The 25,650-nt window shown below is 43.5% G+C and overlaps 1 protein-coding gene across 4 annotated transcripts in view; it reads right to left on the reverse strand.

The window, feature by feature from the left end:
- AGPAT4 (1-acylglycerol-3-phosphate O-acyltransferase 4) overlaps positions 1-25,650 on the reverse strand; it is a 140,601-nt gene that overhangs the window by 82,837 nt on the left and 32,114 nt on the right. For 3 of the 4 annotated variants that reach the window (XM_024247915.3, XM_009242418.4, NM_001132945.1), the window contains 1 exon segment: positions 15,300-15,566. In XM_024247915.3, coding sequence (XP_024103683.1) covers positions 15,300-15,477 — 178 coding nt within the window. In that variant the 5' untranslated portion in view covers positions 15,478-15,566. 4 annotated transcript variants of the gene reach the window in all.

Here is a 25,650-nt window from a genome sequence, read left to right on the forward strand (position 1 = left end):
CGGGCAATCGTTCTTTCCTCATTCTTTCCCAACTTCCTCCCTGTGCTCCACTGGGGAAGCCAAAATGCTGGGGCAGCATCAGCCCCGACGCCCCGGGCCCCACCCCAGCACGCTCTTAATTCAGATGATTTTCCCCAGTGTATTAGTCCGTTTTCACACTGCTGATAAAGACATACCCGAAACGAAACCAAAAAAGGTTTAAAAGGTTTAATTGGACTTACAGTTCCACATGGCTGAGGAGTTCTCAGAATCACGGTAGGAGGCGAAAGGCTCTTCTTAAGTAGCGACAGCAGGAGAAAATGAGAAAGAAGCAAAAGCGGAAACCCCTGATAAACCCATCAAATCTCGTGAGACTTACTATCACGAGACTAGCACGAGAAAAACTGGGCCCCATGATTCAACTACCTCCTCTTAGGCCCCTCCCACAATACGTGGGAATTCTGGGAGATACAATTCAAGTTGAGATTTCGGTGGGGACGCAGCAAAACCGTATCACCCAGTGATGCCAGCTTCTGTCTTAATTTGACTTTCTCCTCACACGTGGCTTTGATTCACCTTTGCCCACCTGCTGATGCGGTTCTCATGTTACACGTGTTCTTCACCTTCAGGCTTTCCTGTCCTTGTCACAATTTCCATTTAGGTGTTTTATCATTAGGGCCTGACTCAGCGTTTCAGCAATAAAAGATGAGCGGACAGTGGAGAAGGCAAGCCACGGGAGGGGCGGAGTGAGCACAGGCGTGGGGACGCGAAAGGACGGGAACACCACAGAACTCGGTCATCCGCTTGGGAGAAAGGGAGATGGTGAGCTGGAAAACCTAGCCTCGAGTCAGAACTGGGCTCCCATCAATGCCTGGTACATGGTAACAGAAGGTGCTCAATAGATATCTACCAAGTTGAATCAAAGGGCATCTCACTGTTGAGCGTGCTTTAAAAAGCCTTATGGTTTGTCAGATGGAGGACGCATTGGGAGAGGCTGTGGTGGAGACCTGTGTTAATAGCCTGTCACAGCGTTGCAGGAGATATCCAAGCCCAAAAGGCATGCTTCTCCCTGTGTGTCCCTGGGGGAGTCCATCAGGTGCATGGTAATCCAGTATGAAGGCATTGGCGTTATGCCTGCGTTTTCTCTCACTAATCATGTTCAGCTCTAGTTGGAGACATAGGTATATATAATCTGTTCCTTTCCATTTAAAGAAGTTGGCTACTGGTGTAGAAATTGTACATGAACAATCTCAAGTTATGAACATCATAATTACCCTGGTGAAAGGACTGGCTGGGAGAGGCATGGCATATTCAGAAATCCTCAAAGCCCTGGAATTGGATCAGGGAGTCCAGCCAGAAACCTCCTCCCCTGACCCCGCCTGCCCAGGCCACTGCCCTGGGACAGGACTCACAGGCAGCACAGCTGGTGCCTCTGTTCCTGCGGGGCCCTGCACACACCAGCTCTGGGTTTGTTCTTGTTTGGATAACATGCAGAGCTCACCATCACTAGACTGTGACTGGGTTGAAGGACAAGGTCTCTTCCTCATCTCCCAACTCACCTCGTAGCATAGAGCATGTTCTATGTGATGCCTGCAAAGACCAACTGAACACGTATGCATTCACCTGGAATACCCTGTGATGGCTGGTGTCTGTGTCTGATGAGTTGGTGCCTTGTTCTTCTGGCAAGAGAACCACATGCCCTGGGGTGGGCATGCAACCTGCACAAGATGACTGTAGATCTCTACCCCCATCCACAGTGACGGTGCCAATGGTGCTGTGCTGGAAAATGTTTAACAACCAGCTCTTGTGTAGCAGGGGAGGCAGCAGGTGGGAGGAAGAAAAGCCCTGATTTATAGTTCTGCCGATTTCTATGGTGCAAATATTCCCACAAAGGTCAGTGTCAAGCTATCTATATGAAATCAATGAAGAAGAAGTTGGGAAGAGATTACCAAGTTACCAGAGCTCCCTTTTAAAACATGCACGACTCCATCTGTCGGCATGATGGTCTAAGTTGGAAAATCACAGCAAGAATACCTTTACGTTTGTCTAGCACTTTACAATTTATTTCCCTCATCTTACAATTAAAAAACCAAGCCCAGGTAAGTTGACTGTGTCACCAAGGTGGTTAGGCCACTGTTCAGAAGCCAAGACTCCAGGCTCCAAGTGCGTGTTACCATAACACCAGGGCAGGATCCTCTGCTCCACGGCCCTAGCACAGTATGTCCACATGAAATCTACCCAAAAACAGCCACTTGGAAGCTATAAAGGGAGCCATAAGGATGCTAGAAAATAACTGCTCTCCTCAACACTTTCCATATCATGTAACCATATACTCTTGAGGTGGCAGAGGTGAAAAAACACTGTATCTACCAAACAGTATGATAAAACACTGTATCTACCAAACAGTATGATAAAACACTGTATCTACCAAACAGTATGATGAAACACTGTATCTACCAAAGCGTTTCTAGGATTTTTCCTTCAAAACAGACTGTGGAATTGGAGAATACTTTTAATCTAATATTTTCCCTCCTTTCAGGAGAACCAGAATAGGACCAGAGAAGGGAGTTCTCAAAATGTTTGACAATGCCTCAGATCCCATCTGGGCCCAAGATAAACTGAAATAGAGAAAAATACAAAAATACTTTTTGCCATTAGGATTCTCTTGCTTTAGAGCTTGTTTTCATAAAACCTATTTCCCCCTTACTTTAAGTGTGATATTTAAATTCTATCTCCAGTATGGTGAAACTGAAATCCATAGGCTAAGGCAGTGGTCTTTCAATGTTTTTGACTCCTTAAAAAAAAATTAAATATGCACCATTATCATATACAACTTTTATATATGTAAAATTTGTATTTTATATAATTTAAAAAATATATAAAATGTCCTATCCAGACATTTATGATATGATATAATATGATGGTATGATACGAGATGAGATAAAAGGAACATAAATAGAAGCTCTCAGGTTTGTTTTTTCTATACCCCAAAGGCTTGTCTTGTTTACCTCCTGGAAATATCCACTGCACCATGAAGACCACACACGATCACCTTATAAAGTTACAAGACACCAAAGTCAAACTCACAACCTAATTTGAAAGCCGTAACTTAAGTCACAAGTGAAATTTAATGCTTCCAAAAACAAATGGGCACTTTGTCTGAGAATTAATTTATTTATAAACCATATGAATAGCTAAGACAACTTGACTTAAGCCAAGCATCCATTCATACAATTCAGTATCACATGTGTTTTCCTAAACTTGCTGATTCTTTAGGGCCACCTGTTTGAAATTTAGAGTGACTAAATTCCCTATTTAAAACGTAAGGTCATTTCTTGTACCAGGAACACAGATTCACAGTAAAAAAGATAGAGATAGATAGATAGATAGATAGATAGGCAGGCAGGCAGATAGATATATTTAAAAAATAAATGGATTGTTACTCAAAATACACAAGGCTTGCTATCACAGTTACGTTATTCCTGTTAAAAACTTAGAACTCCAGTGTCCTTGCTTATCACTCTCCATTGAATCAGCTTCATGAGACTGATTCATTTGGATATTTAATATGCTTCCAATCACCAGGCATGTCAGCCACACAGCCTGCGCTATCACCAGATGACCTGAGCTAATAACACACTAATGTCATCATCAGACCTCACTCCTAATACCCCCTTCTTTCTCCTAAATAAACAAAAATGTGTTGGCATGAAGGGTTCATTTTGGAATAAGCATCATATGGAAAAGTTTAGCCAAGTAAAAGCCCAATTCTAAATAAAATCATTTCACTAGGAATTGGGCCAGAGTGTAACAGTAACTATGAAGAGAAAACATTACATCTGAAATGAGCTGGAAAGGCAGATAGACAGCTTCCTCAATACTTCAGATTAAAAACCCTAGAAGTACATGGAACAACAGAATGGATGGCCTTGGTGAGATGACTTCATTTTACAGTTCCTCAAGCAGAGCAAGTAGAGGAACCAGATTTGTTGCCCTCTTTTTGGCCAAAGACGCTGCCAGTAAGACAGAACCGAATATTGCAAAATGGCTAGGCAATGCCCCCACCTGATTTGTGATGGGTGTCCCTCTCCTATTGACCTTCTGCCTTTCTCTACGTTTGAAGGACAGAGTTTCATTCTATCTTTCCTACGCAGACTGCCCCATTGGTTGTGCAAAGCCATTCTGAAGACTCGGATAGCGTATTTATATATTTTATTTTATTTTTATTTTTGAGACAGAGTCTCGCTCTGTCACCCAGACTGGAGTGCAGTGGTGCAATCTCGGCTCACTGCAACCTCTGCCTCCCGGGTTCAAGCAATTCTCCTGCCTCAGTCTCCGAGTAGCTGGGATTACAGGCGCCCGCCACCACGCCTGGCTAAATTTTTTTATTTTTAGTAGAGACGAATTTACCATGTTAGTGAGGCTGGTCTCGAACTCCTGACCTCAGGTGATCTACCCGCCTCAGCCTCCCAAAGTGCTGGATTACAGGCGTATGCCACGGCACCTGGCCCCAGACAGCGTATTTAAAGAGATGACACAAACGCTGGATGAACATGCTGAGCAAGGAACACATGGTGAAGGAAACGTGTGAGGCTTTCCCTCCGGTCAGCAGAAAATCCACCCCTCGAGGCTGGGTTTCCAGCGTGGCAACCACTGGCTAGACCTGAGTGGGGCAACTGGCCCCAGGTGAGGTTCCTACACAGTTTATATACAGTTTGTCACCTTCCTCCACATCCAATGTCACCAGCCAGCTGCACTTTACTCCTTTGAGTTCCTTTATATAAGAGGTGGGAAAAAGGATTTCTTGACCTCGTCCATGGATAAAAGCAAGGTATTTTATTGTATAATCTCTCATTTCCTATCTTATCAATAAAATAAAGGTAGGGGTGGGAGAGATAGAAAGGAGGAAAAGGGAGAGGAGAGAGAAATAGATAACACATTAATGTGTCATTTATCAGGAAACTGGACTTCACTTCGGACTTCACCGCCATAGTAGAAGAAAAGACTTAGAACGCAGACTGGATTCATTTCCTGGGGCTGCCAAAGGACCACAGACTGGGGAACTTAAGTCACAGAAATTGATTGTCTGAGTTCTGGATTCCAGGAACCTCAGATCGGGGTGTTAGCAGGGTTGGTTTCTTCTGAGAATGTGAGGGAGGATCTGTGTCACGGCTCTCTCCCAGCTGCTGGGAGCCAGGTGTTCCTTGGCTTGCAGGTGACATTGTCCTCGTATGTTCACATCGTCTTCCTCTCTGCATGTCTTTTTCTGTGTCCACATTTCTCCTTTTTATAAAGACACAGTCTTGTGGGATTAGGGCCTACCCTAATGGCCTCATCTTAACTTGATCACCTATGAAGACTCTATTTCCAAACAAGTTCACATTCACAAGCACTGGGCTTTCAACATCTTGAAGGGACATAATTAAGCCGTGACACCAAGCATCCAGCTCTTTCCTCTCAGTTCCTTTCCACAAATGACTGCAATATTTGGGACGAGGGTTGACTATGCTCTGCTCAGGTCCTGTAAGGCGGGGCCTGAAACACCTTCCTTGTCACCCCTGGTCCCAGGGCCTCTGCCACACCCAGCCTGGAAGACGCAGTCAATCCATCCATCAATCAATAAAAGGTGCTGATGAATTTCAGCACACTTGATTTCACAATGGGCTCACTTTATATTTTCCTTTTCTACTCATTCCATAAGCTGTTCCTTATTTTGTCCTTTTTTGGTGTTTGGGTTTTATTTTGTATTTTTTCCAGTTTATAAAATACATGATCATTGTGTAAAATATAAGACATCCAGATAATAAGACAATTTTCTAAAATCATCTCTAATTCCTAAAAATAGCACTCTGATAAGTTTACTTCCAGTCTATATTTATAAAATTGGTATTAGAATGTACCAAGAGTTTTGTATTGTGCTATTTTTACTTAATAATATTTAGGGTATAACATGGTTCAAGGAAATAATGACCCAGCTGGGCATCTTTTTATAAAAGATTATGCATGAACAGATTTTTTTTTTTCAAATTCCAATTAACAGTTTCTCAAGGCACATTTTGAACAATTGTTCAGGTCAAGACAAAAATAAATCTTGAAGTAAACCGATGGTCACAATTATTGAAATTTCTGAGGGATGGATACTCGGAGCCCATCTAGTGAGAGGGTCAATGGCTGCAAGTTGCTGCTAGGCGCTACTGTATGCCTGCCCGCTCTCCTGCAGGTGTCTGTGGATGCTTCCTCTGGCCTCATTCATTTGCACGGCGGCCTCATGACACAGCAAGGTCATGATGACATTTGATAGGTCCATCTCCTTTGGGTGCCCGGCTGCCTGAATAAACCCATTTAGCCACTTGGTGATGTCAGCATAGGCTCCCGCCACCTACTGAACCACCTCTCCTCTTGCCAACATCTCACAATTCCTCTCATTCCTCAGCACCTGGCTTGTGATGCTGCTTCACGGGGATGTCGCTGCACCCTGCACAGGATGGCTGGGCTGTCCCGTTCCCTGCACTCCCTGTGTACCTCCAGTCTAATCGTCAACTCACTGCTCTACCATGCTGGGTCTATGAGCCTTCTCCACTATACTGGGTCCCTACCGAGGACAGCAGCTGCACCCCTCTCATCTCTGTTCTCCAGGTGCTGACCCCAGTGCCTGGCCCCCTGGACTGAGCTTGGGTGCACGTTTGTTAAAGAATGCCTGCTGGGCAGCGACAGGCATTCTGCAGCGAATTAGCACGCACAGGTTTGATCCTAGCAGATGTTTGCTTAACATCATCCTTGGGTGTTAAAATAAAAACTTGCATAGCATTTGACATTTGCTTATTTCAAAGTGTGGTAGAAAAATGGATTTTGGAGTCTCAGCTCTCCTCCTCTCTGTTCGACCTTAGGCAAGTCATCCAACCTCTCGGCCTCAGTTAACAGGGGAATTGCCTGTTCACAGAGTGATGGTGTTAGTAAATGAGGTAATGGCTAGGAAAGGTTTAGCACAATGCTTAATACATAGTCAACACATGACAAATGTAGCGAGTGTAATGACTGCAGCTGAAAATAACTGCCCATTAACGACTATGCTTCTCTTTTTATTCCATAGCCCCGTGGAGTGGCACCTCAGAGGTCACAGGTTTGAGAGCACATCACTTACTACACTGACCAGTTGGACACATGGCCTCACCTCCAGAGCTTGGCTCCTCAAATGCAGGGCAGGGCTGGGTTGTGCTAAAGTGAAAGGCTCCCCACTCAAAGACTTCCTGGCCCCAATTTCTGCTCCATCACTTTCTGTGTGACCCTGGGCAAGTCACTTAAACTCTCTGTGCCTGACTACTCAAAACAGTTCCTGGAACAGTAAGTGCTCAGTAAATACTAGCTGGCTAAAGGTTCATAGAATAAAAAGGCAGAATCAGGAAGTGTTGTTCCTCTTAGCTTGCACAGATCGTGATTCTTCCTTTTATTTTTCTCCCGTCTATCATTCCACTATCTTGTAAATTCAGATACTTAAATTCTTTAACTTGACAAAGAATTTTAAGTGAGATCTAAATTAAAGCAACTTCTGGATTGCTTCTGCTACATTCCATTTGGCATGCCGACTTGCTAGCCTCGTATGGTCTTTTATTGTTGCTTGTTTGTTTGTTTGTTGTACTATACATACAGCTTTACTAAGAGAGGAGAAAACAGAATAAGGTCCATTTGTGCCCAAACATGGGATGGATGGATGGTTCTGTCCTGTTAATGCTGATTAGTATAACATGTGGCAGGTAGCACCGTTTTGTAAGAGATTATGATAAGATCTTTAGAAAACCAGACTGCAGCCAGACGTGGTAGCTCACTCCTGTAATCCCAGCACTTTGGGAGGTCGAGGTGGGAGGATCACTTGAGGTCAGGAGTTCAAGACCAGCCTGGGCAACATGGTGAAACCCCATCTACTAAAAATATAAAAATTAGCTGGGCATGGTGGCACTTGTCTGTAATCCCAGCTACTTGGGAGGCTAAGGCAGGAGAATCATCTAAGCCTGGGAGGCAGAGGCTGCAGTGAACCGAGATTGGCCACTGCACTCCAGCCTGGGTGACAGAGCAAGACTCCTTCTCAAAAAAAAAAAGAAAGAAAGAAAACCAGACTGCAAGCTCTTTAAGGGCAGGACAGTAGCTGCCTTTGCTTCCCACTATTTCCCAAGTACCAAACGCAAGGCCTGACACATATTAGGTGCTCAATACTTATTGAATAAATCAGAAAATGACATAGATGTAAAAGTGACATCTTTGTTGCTTGATTCAACATAGCTTTCCCATTTCATTGGTCCAGTTGTAGATTCTGTTAGATATGAGTTCTAAATTTCTTTTCAAAGAGTCAGTATGTCAGTATGTTCAATTCTTTGCCTTTTACTTTTAATCTTAACTTCCTCGTAAAGCAACCTGTTTCGATTACCTGCTCCACCCTGAGTCATTCCGATTACCTGCTCCACCCTGACTCCTTCCGATTACCGGCTCCACCCTGACTCCTTCTGATTAGTACCCTGTCATAACCATTTTTCTCGCCAAACCACTCACCCCCTCACTCTCTTTAAATTAGCCAATCAGAACTAGTTTAGCCTGTGCAGTCTAACCCTAGCCAACATGGGAAGGACACAGCAGCAGGGGCCATGGTCTTCAGGGATAAGAACCCATTCCCCTCTATTGTCCAAGTGCGCGCTCACCATTGCTCCATCTATTAGGGTGCGCCCTTCTATAGAAGTAACTTGCCTTGCTGAGAATTAAAAAGAAAATTTTATATTCCAGTGCTATTTCTTTTGCAGCACCGAAACTTTATTTATAACAATTCCCTGTCACTTCCTGAGGTCTCCCAGGAGATACACCCCTTAGAACTAGAAAAGAAAAGAAGGAAGGTTGCTTTTCGTCAGTTTTTGGAAGCAACCCCGCTAGCCCGTCACTAGTGGAAGCGGAGGGATCTCGTGATGTCGAGCGTCACGGTGTGTGACTCCAGGTGAAGTCAGGCAGTGTTTGCTTGTTTCAGCTGTGCAGCGTGGACACACTTCAGAAGTAAAAGGTACCCACAGGTGACAGAGGAAAAAGAGGAAAAGGCTGTCCCAATAGATAAACTCGTGGGCCGCTTGCTCAGTCCAGGAGGCAGGGCTTTGCCTTTGGGTTAGAATCTTAGACCCACAGGCAGAATTAGGTCTGGGCGGGTCTGAGAGGCTTTAAATTCCCTTTGTCATGGGTCATGGGTCTTTTAAATTCCTTTTCATCTGACTTGACTCACCAAAGCCACTGTTGTGCAGCTACTCTGAAGGGAGAGATGACCAGTTTTAGGATCATGTCCACCTACAGCCGGTTATTGAACCCTCTTCTGGGAAGGCGATCACCATCTGGGAACTGATACGGATGACTCTTTGGACCTTCAAAGAGGGGACCCAAATTTGAGGCTGTGTCCTCTCAGCAGAGGTAGCCAGTAGGTCCTGCCCAACTCCACATTTTGACAGGCTCAAAGGCAGTGATATGAAGGGTTAGGACAGGGGCCACTCAGGGACACTCCCTTTCTGACATCTTGGAGCTGAGTTAACTACCTATCGCGACAAGTGAAGGAGTCAAAGAGCGAAAACTCCTGCTTAGATTGAATTGAAATGAGAAAAAGCAGCCCTGTCATTAATCAGGCAGGGAGGAGAAGCACAGAGGAAGCCGGCTGCAGAGTTAGCAGAACAAACTGCTTCTCTCAAGGTCATGCAGGGGTTGGAAAAGCCACAGCGACACTCTCTTTGGGGGATCAACAGCTTTCTTACCGAGGACACCACAGACTTCCCTTGTATTTTCATTTGTGGGGTAGGGGGGTGGCCCACACACAGTTGTTGCCTGGTCAAGTTGACAAACATCAGGAAGCTGCCGCCCTCCGTCTTCTCTCACTTCTCACAGAGTCAGAAAGGCAGCCAGGCAGGGCTGGAGAGCTAGGTTCACTTTGTATACACTTTTAACACATAGAATGAAAGCAGATGATAACACATTGATGCGGCCAGGCTTCCCCTCAGAGAGGTTACCATAGAGGAGGCTCCTGAGAGGCCACCTTGCTTTCCCTGTGCTGCTAGGCAGGAGGGTCTGCAGGGGGAAGGAGTGTCCCCAGCCCAGCAATGACAGCAAAATGAAAGTGCTGGCCCAGCACCCGCAGCATCATCCTGAGGCCATCAGAATGACAGCTGACCTCCCTCGGGGGAGCTCCTAGGCAAAGCAGGGAAGAAGAAGAAAGAAAGAAGAAGGAAAGATTGTTTTGTTTCACAATTTGAAAATCCAATGTGCAAAAAGTACTTTATCCATAAGGAGGAGGAAATTCAAATTCAGGCCTCACCTAGCAGGTCACCTGACAGTCACACACCTGGAGACAGTTTCCAGTGCTGGCAGAAAAGTGAATCAGTCTGCTAGTCTCTGGGATTAGAATGGCATACACAGGAAAGCACACAAAACCAGCAGGTCGCACACCTTTCAGGGCGGAGATTCAGAAACACCGGCCTCTAGTAGGTCTCATTTTATGACTCATGTGCCAAAGACTGCTCTGTCCCACTAGCTTGTCTTGTTAGGTTTTCAGACCTACCTGGTGACACCTTGGTCGATAAGCACATGAACAGATTCAAAATTGAGGCACCCTTGCCCAGAGGAGGGGCTAAAGCACAAGTCCCCAACCCAAATGGAAGACCTGACTGCCTTTTTGCCCCAAGGCTCGGCTGGGTGGAATATCTGCTTCCTCTCAGGAAAGCAGAGTTGAGGACTCCCATTCTCCATGGTCGTTAATTTCAGACAGGTTCTAGTAATCACATGACTTGCTCTGCAGTTTCTCCAGCAGCTCGGAGCTCCCAACCTTCTTACACGCACAGCCCTTGCTGGCGCTGTTCCTGACTTGTTACCAGGCCCCGATCCCACCTTCCAGATAGGAGCAGACCAACTTCTGCCAGGCCTCCTGGCCACTGCCAAATCCCTTCTCGACTAGCAAATCTGAAGTCACTTATACATCCTGAACTATGTCACAAATGTTTATTATTATTCCAGCGAGAAACAGATATCATTTTCACCACTACATGCAGTAGTGTTGTAAGAGGCAATATAGAGCTTACTCTCCTTTTGTGAGCCTTATACAAATACAGCGGCAGACACTCATCAAGTGTGGGGTGCGGTGGGGGTGGTGAAAAGGAAGTAAACAACTTCCCAAGAGGAAAATAAAAAATTCTAAACCCTTTATTAGAAAACTATTGGAATCTTGGTCAACTCTATTCCATCCCCTTTACTTCAAATGTAGCCGAGTGTTTTGAAGTTACCTGTCCAAGTGATGAACCAATGGGAAGAAAGATCAAGACACCCTTGCCCTTGCCACCTCCCCCCGCCACTCTTCCTCCTTCCATGGACACAAATTCCAATTTTAATCGTAAATTTGATGTACTTTAAGGAATTTCTAAAGCACTTTCAGACAGAGTATCTCATTCTGCATTTTGAAGCAGCCATTGTAATTGGCCCTGTTATTTGGACTCAGAGTTTCTGTGGCTTGCCAAAGGTGACGCAGCCTGTAGCAGGGGAGGCAGGATGTGTAATTTTGCAGGCTGGTGCTCCAAATTCTCACTCCCTTTTTGCCACCATGTGGCCTTCCCCATTAAAGGAAGATGTGTAGCTGTGCATCCAACAGCCGTTTAAAACCATAAGCGTCACAGTCCAGGAATATTCAGTGGCAGGCTCCAGCTCATAGAGCCTGTTCACAGCAACACTGAATTTGGAAGCAGGGCACCAGGGCTGGGGGGTATAGAGGGGTGGTGGTGTCCACTGTGTTTCATTTCATTTCACTGGCCCTTTCCAGGACAATTAGGTCATTGGCAATCCTTCCCACCCCCTGCCTTGTTTTTTTTTTTTTTTTTTTTAACCCTGATATTAATAGATTCTCCTAATCTTTCTGTTTTGTTTTGAAACTCACAATGTCAGAGAGGTGTAAAAAAAAAAAAAAAAAAAGCCAGTCTTGGCTACCTTTCCCTAGAGATTAAATGGCATATCCTGCTTAGTGGAAAGGCAATGAAATTGTACCCTTCACTCCACTTCTTCCAACTTTCTTCCTTCTTTTTACCTTAAAGAAGCTGGCTCCATCCTCCCTTCCTCCTTCAGCATGCCAAGCCAGTCTGACTTGGCCTTTCCTGCCTACAAATCTAGGCAAAAATAAGACAAGGCAACCCTCTCAGAATCATCCATCGAGATTACATTACTTTCAAGTTGTTATTCATGAGGTTGGTTGCTGCCACTAGAATAAAATTCTCTGCTCAGTGTCTCAGTGTGTCCTGCTGTTAGCCAGGCTGTCTTTACTGCTTGTTTTGTCTCTATTTGTCTTTTATATCAGCTTGGCCTTTTGCATGACAGCTTTACCATGCCAGGGCTGGTAACTGCTTTGAACTTACTTGGTAACACATCAAGCTCTTAACAAATATTCAATGAGAAAAGAGACAAAGACATAGCTCTGCTAGACGAAAGCGAACACAGAGATGGAAGGGCTCCGTGTCTCAAGGAAACATTTTTTTCTGCCTTTTCCTTAGAAAATCAGCTGCAAATCATGAATGCTGATGACTGTCTAAGCTCAGAGTGACTCATACGCCAGAAGACACAATTAAAGCCACGAACGGTTTCTATCTTAACTCAGAGGGAAGCAGAGGAGAGTTACAGCACAGACGCTGCAGAGTCATCTCCTAGTTAAGCTGCTGAATTCCCCACAAACTGTCTCCTCTGGCTGATCAGTAGCCCAGCAAGGCTTCCTGAACACTCTTTTTACATGGACTTGGTTACCGTGAAGTAATTGACAGAGAAGTCTGTCAATTATCTAGAGCAAGGAAAAGGAACCAGGAAAAGCGAACAGCCCTGCTAACACCTATGGGGATACCAGAAACGGAGAATCCTGGCGAGGATTCTCTCAAACCTGGGGATAGTTTGCACTGGCTTATCACCATGAGCTGCCCATGAGCCACCCAGGATCATCACCCTCCCTTTCTACTGTATTCTCTTTTTCCAGCAGCCAGGACTGCTCCTCTAGAGGGAGAAATCTTCCCTTCCCGCTTCAGATTGTTTAAAAATGCTTCTACTATCACTTGGCCCAAAGCCCTAGGAAGCCTTCCTCTGGGGACATAGGCAAAGGTCATTGCTGGGGTGCACCTGGATGGAGGTGCTTCCTCTGGGGAAGAAGGCACAGAGCATCACTGGGTATACCTGGATGGAGGTGCTTCTAGGTCCTTCAGTGACATTAGACTGCCTACCCTTCATTGCACCTGGCATTGAGATGCCAGTTGTCTTCGATGGTTAATTCTTGAGTTTCATTTGGAGTTTGTTCTAAATAATTTAATTAATTTGTGAAGGATAAAAATCTGCCTTGCTTCCGAATTTGTTGCCCATCTTAATTTCCACCAGAAACAAATACGCTAATGCATCCTGAGAAAAATATCTCCACAAGCCTGCCATAAACTTAGCATGTCTTTACCATCAATCAAAAGAAAAATATAGTACTCTTGTGGACTCTGATTCCAAATCCTGTTTCTTATTTCTTAACTCCAAATGAGAAACCCAATTCGTAACCATCCACTTGAAATTTGGGTAGGGGTTATGACAGTAGAAACATACAGGATTTCACATTGCAAACTAACAGATTTTGGAATCTCCATAGGTGTATGCAAGTCACATAAATGCAGGTTTCAATGAAAAAGCGTAATCAGTATTGCTTTGTTAAATTTAAATTCTGCTTAAATAGAGACCAACTGCTAGAGGGTAAAAAGACATTTAAAATTATAAACATCTTTTAAATCTCAGTCAACTAGCTCCTTTCCCTTGATTACACAAACTTATCTCTCTTCAAACAGCTACAGTTCCTGTCCAAATCATCTCCTACTGTCTGCCCTGTTTGGACAAGTTCTTCCTTTTTCTCTACCACTGTAGAAGCGTACATACTTGGAGACCAATGTTGAGTGAAGTCTACGGCAAGGAAAAGTACATTGCGTCGTATTGGATTGAATTGGTGGTTGTACCCAATAGGCCACAGGCAAACAGACTAAAGTTGCTGTTTCACAATTATAACTCAGTCTTAGGATCTTATGAACACTTTCAAGACATATTTCTATAAAGCATTGTAATACAAGACATGGAAGGTCTTGCACTTAAACTATATCCAAAATAGTATCAGGCCTATCTGCAGGTTCTGAGTTGGTGAAAAAAGTCATAAATAAAGATATGTCTATGACTTTTTTTCCTTACAAGTTAGTATTCTGAAGTTTAACAAATAAGACTGGATCAGTGGTAATCCATTTGGATAATTATACATAGCTTGAATTGTCTCGATTCAAATTCAAATTTGATCCTTTTATTTAAAGGGTATCAAAAATATATCAGTTATTTTGGACTCTTGGCATCATCTTAGATAGTTGATATTTTTAATAGACAAATTTTTAAAAAGCTCATATTTTGAAATATATTCATACCCACTTATATTATTATTAATATCACACTGCATTCTCTACTTTTAAGAATAGGTATAGGCTTAAGGCTAATCAATATCAACAGCAAAATGCATTTCTAGATGTCCCAATACACTCATTCATCTTTTCAATTGTTGAAACTCAGGCCAGTCAAATTAGTCATGTATGAAACAACCTAACATAATCAAACATACACGGACACATACACACACACAAATGAGTGTACTTAAAAGTGGAGAAATAGGAGTAAGGTTGTGGATTGTATCAATGTCAATTTTCTGGTTGGAATATGCTATTCCATTTGTGCAAGATGCTACCATAGGGAGAAACTGGCCAAGGAGTGTACAGAATTTCTCAGTATTATTTGTTACAGCTTCATGTGAATCTATTATCTCAAAATAAAAAGCTGAAGAAAAAAGGCAAGGAAGAAAACAATATAGTATACTGCCACTTAGTTTTTCAAAAAAATATATGTATGTATATGTATCTATATAGATATATACACAGAAAGATGAACATGCATTCACAAGTATAAGAGTTATATGTATACTATTTCTGTAAGGATAACTAAGAAATCATTAATACTGATTGGTTCTGAGGAGAACTAAAGAAACTAATGGAATGCGTATTTACTTTTCATAGTATACCTGTCTGTGGCTGTTGAATTTTGAGCTACTGGCATTACTCATTCAAAAAATAATTTTGGGGCATTGAGAACTAAATAGCCATTTCAAACCTAAAACAAAAACAAAACAAAAAACAGCTCAGCACACAAGGAAAGCCTAGTGAATCCATATCAAGAGCTGTAATTCTGATACACACATCCACAATGAAGACGAAAATATAGAGTCTTAAATATCTTACGGCTTGAGATGCAATAGGACAGTCTGCAGTTGATCTTCCGGAAGAGCTGCTTGTTAATTGGCCAGAGGAGGAGAGTGAAGAGCTGAATGGTGTTGATGATTAGCCCCGAGGCAATAAAGACGTAGCAGAAGACCAGGTGGCACAGGAACTGAGACTTCAGCAGTCCCACGAGGTCCATGATGCGTGGACGCTCTTATTCAGAAATAAATAAATACCCACAGTCAAAGATTTCCAGAAGGAAGAAAGATCCAGCACTCAGGAAGGCGTCTAAAACACAAACAAATAGGAAATGTTAGCAAGAACACGATGTGCTTTTAGAGTCAGAAAAAAAGTGCTCTGAAAAGAAAAATATACACTTGAGGTTAAACTCGTTGTGCGTTGGTTGATTTATCTTTATTTTGCAAACATTGATGTAGTGCTTACTTCCTGTCGAGCATAGTCTAAGCCCTTTAACAATAATCCTTCCTTTAATTCTCCCAATATCCTCTGAGGTTGGTACTTTGATTACAGATGAGGAAATTGAGGCCTGGAAGGTGGAGCCACTAGGCCAGTGTTCACCGCTTCCCAGCTGGGCAGTAGCTGAGCCAGCCACGGAGCCCTGGGTCCCACTTGAGTGATGGCTGCCCACAGGACAGGCCGCAAATCCAGTCTCCCCTCCTGCTGCCATGGAGGCCTGAGCCCCATTCTCTCACCCCCAGCCCCACGCCATCTCCCTCCTCTCATTCTCCTCCTCCAGATCCCTGCTCACCCCTCACTTCCAGCAGGACTGCCTTGAAGTCAAGCCTGACCTGGACAAGGACGAGGACATACCCAGAATGGGTGCCACCCCTCAAGCAACCGGGACTGGGGAAGCATTTACTTGAAAACCACCGCTGTTTCTCCAGCACATGAGAGCCATCATTGGTACAGGTGGGAGTTTAATTTTTAAAAATATTTGTAGAATGATTTAGTGAAGGTATACAAGGGCTAAACTTTGAGGATATCAGTAAATACAAATAACTAGGAAGGTAAGAAAACTACCCCCACCACACCCTGGTCACACACACACAGACACACAGACACACACACAAACAACACACACACACACACATACACACAGATACACACATCCTTAAGGGTTCTCAAATCAGAAAGAAACTCAACACATACATACAGTTAGACTCACAGTCCTGTAATCAGTCTCCAGCTCAAAACAGAATAATGAAATGACTTTACAGTTTGGGAAATAAAAGGTTTCCTTTGAGGAAAAGGGCAGGAGATTCAAATACTTTGATGAAAAGGAAAGCTGAAAGCAGCAGACTCGCTTTTCCTGGAAGCAGAAGAGCCTGGCAGACTACCCCAGGAAGACGTCTAATGTTACGACAAACTTTCTAACAATAATAGTTGAGAGGCCCTAAAATTGTTACAATCTTTATTAATAATGAACAATCTGTGTACACATGGTCCTTGACTTATGATTCCACTGAAAATTTCCAGCTTTACGATGGTGTAAAAGCAATATCCATTCAGAGAAATTTTAATTCGAGGCCATACAACTATTCTGGTTTTCACTTTCAATACAGTATTCAATAAATTACATGGCCTATTCAGCACTTTGTTATAAAATAGGCCTTGTGTAAGATGATTTGGCCTAACTGTAGGCTAACGTAAATGTGCTAAGCATGTTTAAGGCAGGCTAGGTAAATGATGATGTTTGGTAGGTGAGGAGTATGCAATGCCTTTTTGACCTACAATATTTTCAATTTAAAATGGGTTTATCGGGATGTAATCCCATCATAAATTGAGGGGCATCTGTAAGAGTTTCACACATATGATCTCATTTTAAGGCTCCTATGAATCCCACAAGACGAGTATTCTTATCATCCCATTTTTCAGAATAAGAAACTGAGGCAATGGTGAGGTTGGGCAACTTGCCTAAGCTTGCCACAATCGGTAACTGATCTTGGGGCTCAGTTTTAACTCTGAGCTCTTTCTCCTGCACGTGTCAGGGGTGTTTTGCTCCTGAGATGTGAGGCGGGAGCTCTCTTGGGCTCACAACTCCCTTTTGCAGAGCAGCCCAGAACTTCCCCCAAGGGCAGAAGACAGCACAGCTTTGAGTGGAGTCACTCCTGGGTCATGCAGGTTGGCTCTGAGGACGGTTTCGGGCATATGGAGAGTCACAGGGAGGCATGTTTGCACTTACTGGGACTATCCGGAAGGCAGGCTGCATTCCTGCAAGATTCCTATAAGTTTCTAATAGGAGGGAAATGGGAAGAAGCTTTTGGCCTGATTTCTCTGAAAGCATCTTAGCTCCACTGAGACATCCCATTCTCTAGGCCCCAGAAGCTCCACTCTCTGGCACAAATCCAGGCCCTGCAGGGTCTGAATCATCACATCTCTGGCCTTTCGCAGACGGCATTTCCACAGATATTTCCAGGCTGGAAAACTCCTTACTGAGTTTCAACACTCCCAGGCTCCCACTGAGGAATAGGCGTTAAGCTGGCAGCCCCCGCTCAGTGCACTTGACTTTGGGAGCCACATAAATAGGAGCGGTTTACATGGGTTTGCAGCTTGGCAGCAGAAACAGTTTGATGTTGAATATTCATGCAATTTGCTCATTGTCCCCGGATTAGCCACTAATAGCGTCAAGACAATCTGGCCAGGCCAAGCTTGGTTTTTCACTAGGTTTCTGGGGTCTAGCGTTTGTAAATTACTTGACAAATCCTTCGCTTTGCCAAATCTACACTAAGAAAAGGAAGCCAGCTGACATCAGAAATGCAGGGGGTTAAATGCTGCCTTCCTCAGTGTCCAGTTCCATATTAGGGCATTAGGAAGAAAAATTAAGAATTCTTTTTTCCTTATAAAATTTCAAGGTAAATTGAAATTTTACCGTGCCCTCGGGTAAAACCCTCACTAGCAATGCATGATGCATGATGCATGATGGCATTGGTGAAGTGTAAAGAGGAACCCCAAGCAGATGAGCCTAAAGAGAAATCAGACAAGGCTTGGTTTGTTTTGGGTCTTGAGTTTCGGCTCCACTTCTGCCTTCGAGGCCCATTTCCTAGCCTGGTGTGGGGTGGTTGCATGTGGGCTGGAGAGTTCAGCTGCCCAAGTTTGCAGCTCTGCCCTATCTCTTATTAGTTGTGTATTGATACCCTATTCTGGGCACATTAACTATTCTGCACCTCAGTTTTTCCATCAGTAAAAAGGGACAACAGATTCTAATCAACATCCCAGGGAGGCTATTGCTTTTTGATTTCATGAAACTTAGGCGGATTCTCAAATTTATATGCAAATGCCAAAATAAGAATAGTCAAGGCATCCTCTGAAAAAGAAGGTGAGAAGTGCTTGAGTTGTTAAATAATTTAACTGACTTTAGAATGAGGGCTGATTATTAAAAGAAACATGGCTGAATTATATAGAGGTGTGTCTGGAGGACAAATGTGTGACGTATGTCTTAAGTTCATTCCAGGTAGACGTTTTGGGGACCCATCTGGATTAGTCCATTCTCACACTGCTATAAAGAAATACCTGAGATTGGACAATTTATAAAGAAAAGAGATTTAATTGGCTCATGGTTCTGCAGGCTATACAGGAAGCACAGCAGCTTCTGCTTCTGGGGAGGCCTCAGGAAGCTTTTACTCATGGCAGAAGGCAAAGGGGGAGCGGGCGTCTTACAGGGCAGGAAGAAAAGCGAAAGAGAGAGAAGGGGGAGGTGCCACACACTTTTAAACAACCAAATCTCAAGAGAACTCACTCATTATACAGTACCAACGGGGGACGGTGCTAAACCATTCATGAGAACTCCGCCCCCATGATCCAATCACCTCCCAGCAGGTCCCACCTCCAGCATTGGGGATTACAAATTCATCGTGAGATTTGGGCAGGGACACAGATACAAACCATATCAGCATCTTTCCCATCTTGACTAAAACAGCACTTTCTCTTCCAACATGGCAATTAGCCAATTTCATGTCATGGTGAGGAAAAATGGTATAAATATCTGGCCAGCGATGAAAATAGCTGGAAAGAAACATTTTAAAAATACTTTGCCTGTTTCCCTTTTAGCTTTGCAAGTACCTAGAATGTGATGGAAAGAGTCTTTCCAGCAAATCCACTTCAGTGGCTTATTATATGAGGCAAGAATATGACAAAGAACTTATGCTGTTTCTGAGCATATCAGAGCAGTACTTATAGAGTTTCTAAATCAACAGAGAACTAGGAAGCTGCTGCTATGCCATATTTGTGTGAAAAAAAAAAAAGGAGATGTTTCTTACTATCAAGGCCAAAAATGATGAACTCATGTGCTTGACAAAGTAAATATGATGTATTGCCTTTTTCTGGGTTTTGGTACTTATGAAATGAAACAGCAGGTGTTTTCCCATCAGTGAGCTCAGAAGCAGCGTTTAACCTTTACTTTTTCCTGAAATTCACCCCATGACCTTGAGAGACCCTAGGGATGGGAGTGCAGGAGGCCATATCCTACTGGGAATTCTCTTTCAACAGGTTCACACAAAGAAATCTGGCTACAGAGGTTGGCACAGTTACCTCTGGGGGCAGACAGGTGACCTGATGAGGGCTTAAAGCATTAAAAGGAAGGGGGAAGCCGGGAGCAGTGGCTCACACCTGTAATCCTAGCACTTTGGGAGGCCCAGGTAGGCGTATCACTTGAGGTCAGGAGTTCAAAACCAGCCTGGCCAACATGGTGAAACCCCATCTCCACTAAAAATACAAAAAAAAAAAAAAAGCTGGACGTGGTGATGGGTGCCTGTAATCCCAGCTACTCAGGAGGCTGAGGCAGGTGAATCACTTAAACCTGGGAGGCAGAGGTTTCAGTGAGCCGAGATTGTGCCACTGCACCCCAGCCTGGGTGACAGAGTAAGACTCCACCTCAAACAAAAATAAATAAATAAAAGGCAGGGGGAGGCTTCTCTCCAGATAACAAGTCCCAGACAAATCACAACCTAGTGAACTAAGGCAACATGCAAAAGGGATTACGGAAACAAAAAGACATTTTTAAATCATAGAGAATAGGAAAAATGCCAGGAAACCCTATCTGGATACATTATTGGAATTTTCCAGAAGGCTGCATCTGACCCATGAGCTCAATATAGATCACCTGAAAATGACTGCACCAGCATTTAAAACATAGACAAAAAGCAGTTGTCACTAGGAATCACAACAGGTTCAAGGAGACATAATCTAATCCAAATTACCTTTATTTCCCAGGCCACTGGTAGATTAGTAGATATTGAATTTAGCCAATCATTTGGCAAAGTCTCTGGCAGTCCTCAAGGGCACATATTGAAAAAGTGTTGGCTATGAGTCTGTGTGAAAGGAGTTCATGGCTATTTGAGAAAGTGGGTAACCATCATTAACATTAGCAAGGTTTCTTACTGAATACCAGAAGGAGTCTCCTTCAGCACCACTTGGACGTAAAAACTGAGTCATTCATATAAGGATGGGAGAGACAAAGGGGGTTAAATACATAGCAGATGTTGACTATGAGCCAACAGTGTACCAAAGGGGTTAAGTCAGCGGGTATAGACCTTTAGAGAATATTAGAATACACTGAGTGAGAAAAGTTCACAAAGAAGTATAATTCTTAACTGTAAAATAATAATGTGCATATATGTCATTCATACCTACATCTATTACTATATCTATAACTATCTATTAATAGTGGCTAAATGTTGGCAGAAGGATTATGGCTGATCTCCTTTTCTTCTCTGTGTTTTACAATCCTTTTTTATGACGAGAATGAAATCCACCCCATTCTGGGCACAGAACTGGACAGAGTCCGTTTCCCAGCCCCCGTGAAGGTTAGGTGTGGGCAGATGATGGGCATATGCCACAAAGGTGAGACGCTTACAAGTCTCTGAGGGAGAAAGGGTACACTGCTTGCTAACTTGAGGAAGGACCACAGGGTTGGCATGCTCTATTAAAGTGAGCAGAAAGGTGATCATCCAAAGCACCAGACAAGAGAAATTCTGAAATGTGCAAGCAACGCGAGACCACCTGGAAGCCAAGCACTGCTGTGTGTTGGGGGGGTGGGGGTGGGGGGTAACGGGAGGGTGGAGGGTGGAATGCAACATAGTTGTTGGAGCTTCCTCTGTGGAGAGGGCACTGAGAGTCAGGCAGTCTGGCTACAAATCCAGGCTTGGCCACTTTACAGCTATGGAAGTTGATTAACTTACTTGGCCCTCACTCTCCTCATGTGTAAAATCAGAACAATAACTTCAGCATGAGGTGGTTGCAAGGATCAAGTATAGTAAAGCATTTGAAACACTTGCCAGGATGCCTGGAAAAGGGAGCACCCAAGTAATGGGAGATTTTTCTATCATTTGCAAGAAGGCAAAGAAGGAGCAGCTAAGACAGATGACTTCGTCTCTCCTGGGAAAGCCAATGAGACAGTCGTCAACTCAGTTTTCCTTCTCTACACATCTAGATCAAGACATTGTCTCTGATTTACCTGTAACGTGTTAAAGCATCCTCCCCCATATGTTTTCATTCTAACCTATACTTTTCTGCTAGTGACTCAGAAATGGGAAATAATGCAGTCACAAGCACTCACATGTACTTTACCTTCCTTAACTATGTAATCTTCCCAAAGCGTGGGATGGAGATGAGGTGATAGGGTTTGGCTGTGTCTCCACCCAAATCTTACCTTGAATTGTAGTTCCCATAATCTCCACGTGTCGTGGGAGGGACCCAGTGGGAGGTAATTTAATCATGGGAGAGGTTACCCTGATGCTGTTCTGGTGATGGTGAGTTCTCATAAGATCTGATGGTTTTATAAGGGGCTTTTCACCCTTTTGCTTGGCGCTTCTCCTTCCTGTCAGCATGTGAAGAAGGTTGTGTTTGCTTCCCCTTCTGCCATCATTGTAAGTTTCCTGAGGCCTCTCCAGCCCTGCAGAACTGTGAGTCAATTCAACCTCTTTCCTTTATAAATTACCCAGTCTCGAGTATGTCTTTATTAGCTGTGTGAGAATGGACTAATTAATACACATAAGAATATGTTAAAGTGCAAGCGAGACAAACACTCTCACTCTAGCACTGAATTTCTCAGGTACCATTTGTACCATGAAGTTCTACAGACACAGACAGCCAGGCATACACACTCCAGCACAGCGTTTGGTTGATGGGACTCCTGAAGTGAGTTATGTATGGTGTAAGGCAGATGGTACCATATGCTGCCCAGCCTATGTTGGTGAAAACATAAGCAAATGAAAGAAAACTCAGAATTTCCCCATGAAAGAATCCAAACCGCATCCTTCTCTATATAGAGAGCTGTCAGTTTAATGCATTAAATTAGGCAACAAGATAACCTTAGTTAAGACTTCATATTCTGTCTTATTCAAAATTCTGAAACTATTAAATAAGCATGAACTTCAGTCATACTCAGGAAGACAGGCTAAACCTGAAATGGGATTAACTCTGCCACTAGCTAGATTTAAAAGGTATTTATTTGTTTGTTTTTAATATATATTCACATTGCAGCACTCAACCAGGTCAGGGTTGTAGAAGAGGCAAAACTTTCTTTCTTCCGAAGAAATCAGTCCAAGAAGAATTGCTGAAATAATGCTCCTGCCCATTTTAGCATCATCATTAAAATCTAAACACATTATTGAAGCTCTTTTGACCTCAAAATCCAGAACATACAAAAAGAGATCAAAGAAATGAATGCAAATTCTTTTATACTACTTTTTACATTCCAAACTAGGCTTTTTGTTTTTAATGATAATACTCCATTCTACAGAGACGAGGTAGAATGGGACCCCTAGCCTCAGTGTGAGTACAAATCCATCTTTTTAGTAAGCAATTTCACACACATTAGGGCCTTAAACAGCTTCATACCACCTAATAGTAAACCAATTTCTAACTATCTTAAGGACAAAATTAACTTTCAGAAAATTCCCTATGTATAAAGATATTCAACCACTACTGTTTCTAATGCCAAAAATTAGAAACAATTTGTATTTCTGACATAAGGAAACAAAAAACTGAATTATGGAAGACCCACCAAATGGAATAGGTAAAGTGTCACTAAAATAGGTTTGTAGTAAAATGGATACATTTTCATTATGATATTAAGTGACAGGATACAAAATCATGTGGGGAAAATAATCACAACTCTAAAAAAAAACCGGAAGAAAAGAAAGCCTTACCAAAACACTAACAGCAGTTATCTTTGTGTACACACACACACACACACACACACACACACACACTTATACAAGTCTGTCCACCTGGAAGCCTGGGCTGGATTCAAGACTACAGCTTCAGCATCTTTATCCTTAGGAAGAAACTGACAAGGCACACTCCAAGATCCCTTCCAAGTCAAACACACGGCTGCCTTCCCAAGGCAAGCTTTTTCCTCTATGCCACTGCACTCTTCCTCAACGGTGATTAAGAGATCCAGCTCTGCCACTCTTCCCCAACTCCCATCTACAGAGAAGATTCTCAAGTGGCCCAGGTTAACCAGACGAATAAAAGAAAATAAAAACTTCAGGGACTGGCAAAGAGAGCAGCACAGCTAAAGTGGGGGCAGCTGGCAGATTCTGTTTCTGAACCAATATTTTGGTCTCCAGGATACAGAATCCCCAGGTACTGTGGTGCCCGCAGAGGAGAGGGGAGTGGATACAGTCCCAGGAGAAATGAGGGCGCTGGTGTCCAGCACACACTACATTCAGATCACCAGCACTCCTTCAGGTCGGATGAATGTGGCCAAAGTCTCCACCTGGGCAGCAACTACCTTGTGCAGGCCTGAGGAAGGTGCTCAGTTCTCACTCCTGGCAGACAAGGCTGGGTTCAGTTTTGGCTCCCCTGGAGTTCAGTTGGCCTAATTCCTACAACCAAACAGGAGAGAAAGTATTCTAGACTGGATTTAACTGTCTTTGAGACGAGCTCTAAGTAACATAGTCCTCAATTAAAAAATAATCATCATCGGCCAGGTGCAGTGGCTCACACCTGTAATCCCAGCACTTTGGGAAGCTGAGGTGGGCGGACCACGAGGTCAGGAGTTAAGACCAGCCTGGCCAACATGGTGAAACCCCCATCTTTATTAAAAATACAAAATTTAGCTGGGTGTGGTGACAGGCACCTGTAATCTCAAGCTACTCGGGAGGCTGAGGCAGGAGAATTGCATGAACCCAGGAGGTGGAGGTTGCAGTGAGCCGAGATTGCGCCATTGCACGCCAGCCTAGGCAACAAGAGTGAAACTCTGTCTCCAAAAAAAAAAAAAAAAAAAAAAAAAAAATCATCATCTAATGGTATGGCAGAAGCCTATACAAAATTCACGTATTTTAAAATTTCATAGAATAGTCCTTTGTCCAGTACATGATGTCTGTTAAAACAAACCAAACTCTGAAGAAACCGTAAATCATACTTAACTTTTTCACTATGTCCTCTAATAAATAACCTTTAGTCCCTCTTCAAAGCCCCACTGTTGCATGATAAAAACTCAGGTCTATGGAAAACTGATGCTTCTAAGTTTATATTTAATAGTTGGTTCTGAGTAGCTTGTGAGAGAAAAACAAATTGGCAAGAGCTTTTATACCTAGTCCACAGAAAGCTAGACTCAGAAGCAAACACAGATGGAAAACCTTGGTAACTTATTCTGTCATGAGAAGAAGTAAGGCAGAAGGAAATTAAGTGTTCTCTAAGGCTTTCTGTAGCTTTAACTGCTATGAGATGAAAATGTTTTTGTTTTTGTTTGTTTTTGAGATGGAGTCTCCCTCTGTTGCCCAGGCTGGAGTGCAGTGGCGCAATCTCGGCTGACTGCAACCTCTGCCTCCTGGGTTCAAGCAATTCTCCTGCCTCAGCCTCCCGAGTAGCTGGGACTACAGGCATCCACTATCACGCTCGACTAATTTTTGTAATTTTGGTAGAGATGGGGCTTCACCATGTTGGCCAGGCTGGTCTCGAACTCCTGACCTCAAGTGATCTGCCTGCCTCAGCCTCCCAAAGTGCTGGGATTACAGGCGTGAGCCACAGCACCTGGCTGAAAATGTTTACAGTTAAACATCACAGGGCTTCTGAATCATAACCAGTGCAGCAGCATCAGTATAAAAAATGTTTAGCGTATATTATCCCATTAGTTCTCACAAAAACTATGGAAGGTATTGCCATTCTCACATTACAGATGTGAAAACCGAGGTTTAGTTAGAGGAGGTGAAGTGTAAAGGGCTAATGGTGAGTAACTGTGGGGGCCCGGCCTGGGCCAGTCTCACGCTTTTAACCAGTCTCACACTCTTAACGCTGCCTATAAGACAAGAAGCCCAACATGCTAGACTTCATGAACTTCAGCCTTCCGGGACGCCTGGGATTTCAATCCATGGTCTTGTTTCTGACTGTTGGGGTGCTCATGAGT

The sequence above is a fragment of the Pongo abelii genome, chromosome 5 (assembly GCF_028885655.2).
Source record: "Pongo abelii isolate AG06213 chromosome 5, NHGRI_mPonAbe1-v2.0_pri, whole genome shotgun sequence".
In the NCBI taxonomy this organism is placed as follows: domain Eukaryota; kingdom Metazoa; phylum Chordata; class Mammalia; order Primates; family Hominidae; genus Pongo; species Pongo abelii.